This window comes from Poecilia reticulata, linkage group LG8, assembly GCF_000633615.1.
Source record: "Poecilia reticulata strain Guanapo linkage group LG8, Guppy_female_1.0+MT, whole genome shotgun sequence".
Taxonomy (NCBI): Eukaryota; Metazoa; Chordata; class Actinopteri; order Cyprinodontiformes; family Poeciliidae; genus Poecilia; species Poecilia reticulata.
The window spans coordinates 27,423,251-27,428,434 of record NC_024338.1 but is presented as its reverse complement, the minus strand read 5'-3'; the positions used below and the strand labels follow the sequence as shown (position 1 = coordinate 27,428,434).

Here is a 5,184-nt window from a genome sequence, read left to right as displayed (position 1 = left end):
GTATGTATGTATGTATGTATGTATGTATGTATGTATGTATGTATGTATGTATGTATGTATGTATGTATGTATGTATGTATGTATGTATGTATGTAAGTATGTATCTGTTATATACAGAAAGGTAGACAAACAGAATATTTGTATAAAACCTTAAATATTTGAAAAGTACAATAGTAACATACGACAAAAGATATAGTATAGATTAACAAAAGCTGAAATAAGTATAAACTCTGAAATATTTGAAAACGCTGAAAAGGAAAACTTTGCAAAAAGCATAAATTAGAAGAGCAGAAATTAGTACAAACCTGAAAGAGTTGAAAAGAAATCATAGCAAAAAGCAAAAAATAGTACAAAAATCAGAATATTTTGATATATGAATTGGTAAATTGAATTGCAAAAGACCTTTTTAGACAGTAAAACCAGTAAAGCAGAAGGTGTGCACAGACAGGTAGACAAGCAGAAACTGACACAGGTAGAAACTGAGCACAGCAGAGAAATACATTGAAGGAATAGGAGGAGGTGTGACATGTCTGTACTCCAGAGGAGTTTGACAGAAAACAGAAAGAGCTGGAGCAATGATAGCAATAATTCCATAAAATAGACACATGTGGCTACATTTAAAGCATAAATTATTTCTCCACAGTGAAATATGTCTGAACAGCATTATTTTGTTTGTAAAAAAGCATTAAAAGCTCAAAAACAGCAGTTAGTATAGTGTACTGACATCAGTTAGTGAATTCCACCATGTATTTCAATGGGGCAAAAAAAATGCACAAAAGTTAAATTATTTTAAAAAGTACAATAGTGAAGTTTAGCAAAAGTCATAGCAGAAATCTCCAGAAGAAGATTTTGATATATGAATTAGCACAATTAGTTGAAGATAGCATAAGTAGTTAACGACCGACAAATGTGAGCAGGATCTTAAATCTCACGGATAAGATTTCAGACTTTAACCTGCAAATTGTTTTTTTTCTTTTTGTTTTAATGTCATTTAATTCTGGAAGTTCAGAGCAAATTTAAAAACAACAGAAATCATGCCAAAACCCACGTTTCTTATACCAATATAAAAAACATTATTGATTCATTTACTTGTTTTTATTGAGAGTCATTGTGGAAGGTCCAGACATAGTGGTGGCAGTATCATGCTGTGGGGTTGCATCTAGCAGGAGACACTAGAATCTTGTAAAGCTCAGAGGTGAATGAAAGGAACAGGACTGTGGCTTCAGAGAACTTTTACTATCCATTGAGACTGTAGCTACAGCTACATCTGTAGCTACAGCTACACAGAGGGTTTGAGGTTCTGGAGTGGCCTAATTAAAGCCCAGAGCTGTTCATGGCTGATCCCCACCAACCTGAGAGGATAAATGGAGGAAAACTGCAAAGTCCAGATGAGCAGCCCAGAGCACCTGGAAGGGGTCACTTATTTTATGTTTAATACTTTTATTTAATGATTGATATTTTGTGGAAATCAGGTTTCACTTTGAAACTAAATCTTTTTTCCACTAATTTTTGTCTAATATGACAAATTGTATTGATCATGATTGATTTGAAACAATGAAAGGGGTACGGCTCTGTAAGTTTCTGTCATATTACAGACTAATTTAGCGTTAGCATTATAGCTACTAACGCTAAACGGGAACAGCTAACTGAAAGGATATCAAGCAAAAGGGAAAAATAAAAATTATGATCTGAAAGAGTAAAATTATGAAATGTAAAAACAAAAAATGAACAATTAAAAAAACAAGTTCTGTTTAATTACGATAAAAATATGTTGTAGCTAAAACCTGAGAAATCCAGGAGGTTCAGCAGAACCAGAACCCGCTGCATTAATGAGAAAGACCCACCTCATGTTTAAGGTCCGAAATAAAAAACTTCCACACAATATACAGGAAATGTTTGGTGACAGAGAGGGTGGTTATGATTTAAGAGGTGAAGGGTATTTTAAAAAACAACATATTAGAACAACCAGGAAGAGTTTTTGTTTATCTGTGTGTGGAGTAAATGTGTGGAATGGATTGAATGATGAGATTAAAAAAATTACAAATGTAAACCARTTTAAAAAATTGATTAAAGCAGAACTCATTTCAAAATATGCGATATAACATGTTAATAGTTTATAATGTAAATGATTATATAAATAGTACTTAAMATAATTGTACATAGTTAAACATAATGAAAAATGGAAACAAGTTGTCTCTTGTTGATGTTCTGAAAGTTAATTGATAATACATCGACAAGTATGAAAGGGGCAGGATATTATAAGATGTATTTTCTACCTGCTCCTTTTCGAACAGAAAATATAAAATTGCATGTCAGATGGGCAAAATAATTTGTTTTACATTTTATTTCTTAAGTTTGTCTCATTCTATTTTGTTTTCTTGTTCTTTTTTTACTGTTTTTAATGTCTGTTCGAAATAAATAAATAAATGAAAATGAAATGAAAGAAACAAACTACACTTCCCACAATCCCACTCTGCCTGCCCAGAGGAACAGTCCGCTTCCGCTCACGTGCAAGGAGGAGGGGCGGGAAAGTGTGTCACTGGGGCACGAGGCTCTCCCTAGTCACGTGGTCCCGTTTTCTGCCGCGTGCGGCAGCAGCGTCCCGGAACATGATGATGATGATGATGATGATGATGATGATGGGTCTGCGCGCAGTTTGAAGCGCGAGCAGCAGCTGCGCCAGACACAGAACCAGAACAACGGCAGAACCGCACTCTTCCTGCGGGATTCCTGCTCCTTAGCTGCTCCCGCATGTTGACGCGGCGGCAAGTGTGCGTGACTGGACCGCAGCTCGGCTTGACGACCACCGACATGGACTCGAACAACAACAACTCAGGTAAATAACGTCTCTGCGTCCTGGATCCTGGTCTGCGGGGTTAGAGTCGGGCACGGCGCGCGTGCACGGTGTTTAATGGGAATTGTTGAGCTGCCGATGTGTCGGCGCGTGCGTGATGGTTGGTGCGGGGCTCGGAGTGGAGCAGAGGAGGTCACTGCGGCTGCGCTGCGGGGAGTTCGCGTAAAAACGGCCAGAACGTAGCAGGAGTCCGGTTCTGCTGTAGGGAACATTAGCCACACGGAGGGGCCGTGCCCATCAGCCGGGCCTTGGACCCCGCTCTCTTTCGGACCTCTCGCGCACATGTCGGCCAGTCTGTCACGAGGACCGTCACCGTGAATGCGCTCGTGTTTACGGGAAGTAGGTCTGGATGACCGCAGGTCTTTCGGTTTCTGGTGGACTGAGTTCACATGGAGCGGCGCAGTCAGCCATGTGCGCTTTGTTTTCACGGAGCAGCACGGCCTCTGATTGGCTGCTGCGGGCTCTGAGCTCATTGCGCAACACGCCCCTCCTGCTCTAGCCCCGCCCCCTGGAGCAGCAGGCGATCAGCTGATCAGTAACCAGGTAGCAAACAGAACAGGTGAGACGTGCTGGTAGATGCCCGGACGCAGGAGTTTTGTCCTGATCGGGACCGGAAGTTGAATCCTGTCAGACGTGACTGCAGTCAGGAGGTCCAGTCAGTGACTCACCTGCAGCAGGAAGCATTATCACACACACACACACACACACACACACACACACACACACACACACACACCTAATCATCCTGCTTCCCGGATTTCAGAAGCATTGAAGGAATTCTGGGAAGATGTCTCCAGATTATGCTAACGCTAATTCCAGGATAATCTGGGTGAAGATGTGTGAAACATGACAGGAAGCTGGTTCTCTGCTTCCTGATAGCAGATTGATCAGTGACTGATCAGTGATTGATCAGTGACTGATCAGGCCTGCTCATTGACCTCTGGTGACCCCTGTGTTGGTCTGACTACAGATAAAATCTGAGGATTCGTCCCAGAAGTTTGGATCGTTTGCCTCGCTTGGTGTTTTGATGACGTGAATCATTTGACTCGGTCCAAACAGAAATGTCTCGCTCGGGGTGTCTAAAGGGTGGCTCGGGGCCCACTGGGGCCCGCGGGGTGATTGTGTGTGGCCCCCAGCTGCATCTCGCAGGTGGAGGCGTTTCATTAGTAGTCAGACTAACATTATTTTCACATCATTTTCTTACAGGAGAATGTTAAGTTTAGCAATAAGCAGAGCCTCGCAGCTTTCGTTGAGTTTTTAAAGTTTGGCTAAAAAAAGCAGCCAGTTTGAAGGAAACCCAGATGCTTTTCTGTTAATATAGAAATCTGCAACATTCCCTTTTAAGTTTTAGATTTACAATTAATAATTAATAATCTTTTTGCTGGATTAGAAAAAAAGACTTTTCATGCTTGACTTTGTGTTATTTTTAACCTGCGAATACTTTTGACACCCTGGTCCAGCTTCTCTGACAGCCAACGTATCACTGACTACGTTACCCATAAGTCTCTGCTGCAGCCGGAGCCATCTCCATGGTTACCGTCTGTCTCTTAAACCGATGCAGGTCAGAGGCGCTTCAGGTTTCTGTCCATAATGATGAAGCCCTGTTTTGCTCCCTGATTGGCTGTTTGGTGGTGAAGCATTCTGGGAGTTGTAGTTCTCTGTGATGTTTGCTCATGGGCAGCATGTGTTGCCTGAGCAGGGGCTTTCCTGCAGGTCAGCTGTTGTCAGGTATGTCCACTGACCAGTCAGATCAGAGTCACATTTCCCAACCAATCAGGACGGAGAGTTTTGCTTTCCCAGGAAAAGGAAGGAGCCAATGAGCTGCAGCTGTTCTGACGCTGCAGACCTTCAGGGTGAAACACGTCCAGGTCATTTATCAGACACACGTGACCTCAGAGACAGAAGAACTTTATTACATGTTTCCTTTACTGGAACATCTTTCTTGGATTTTCCTTACTGTATGAAGTTTATTCCTAAATAAGGATTGAAATCTTTTATTGTTTTTGGTTAAAAGTGATCTAATGTAAATATATATTCAAACCAGAGAAAGACAGACTAGACCAGCAGAGAAACAGGAAAAACCTCGGCTGGCTACAGGCTGAGAGGGGGCGGGACTTCCTGTCAGTGGAACGTGAGGGCTGGGGGCGGGACTTCCTGTCAGTGGAACGTGAGGGCTGGGGGCGGGACTTCCTGTCAGTGGAACGCGAGGGCTGGGGGCGGGACTTCCTGTCAGTGGAACGTGAGGGCTTGGGGCGGGACTTCCTGTCAGTGGAACGCGAGGGCTGGGGGCGGGACTTCCTGTCAGTGGAACGTGAGAGCTGGGGGCGGGG

The 5,184-nt window shown here is 42.7% G+C and overlaps 1 protein-coding gene across 1 annotated transcript in view; it reads left to right on the top strand.

Annotated features, from left to right (window-relative positions):
• The first annotated feature begins 2,425 nt into the window (after positions 1–2,425).
• Positions 2,426–5,184, top strand: part of LOC103469458 (nuclear receptor subfamily 1 group D member 1-like) — an 11,270-nt gene continuing 8,511 nt past the window's right edge. The window contains exon 1 of the mRNA XM_008417147.2: positions 2,426–2,836. Coding sequence (XP_008415369.1) covers positions 2,752–2,836 — 85 coding nt within the window. The 5' untranslated portion in view covers positions 2,426–2,751. The remainder of the gene's footprint in view (positions 2,837–5,184) is intronic.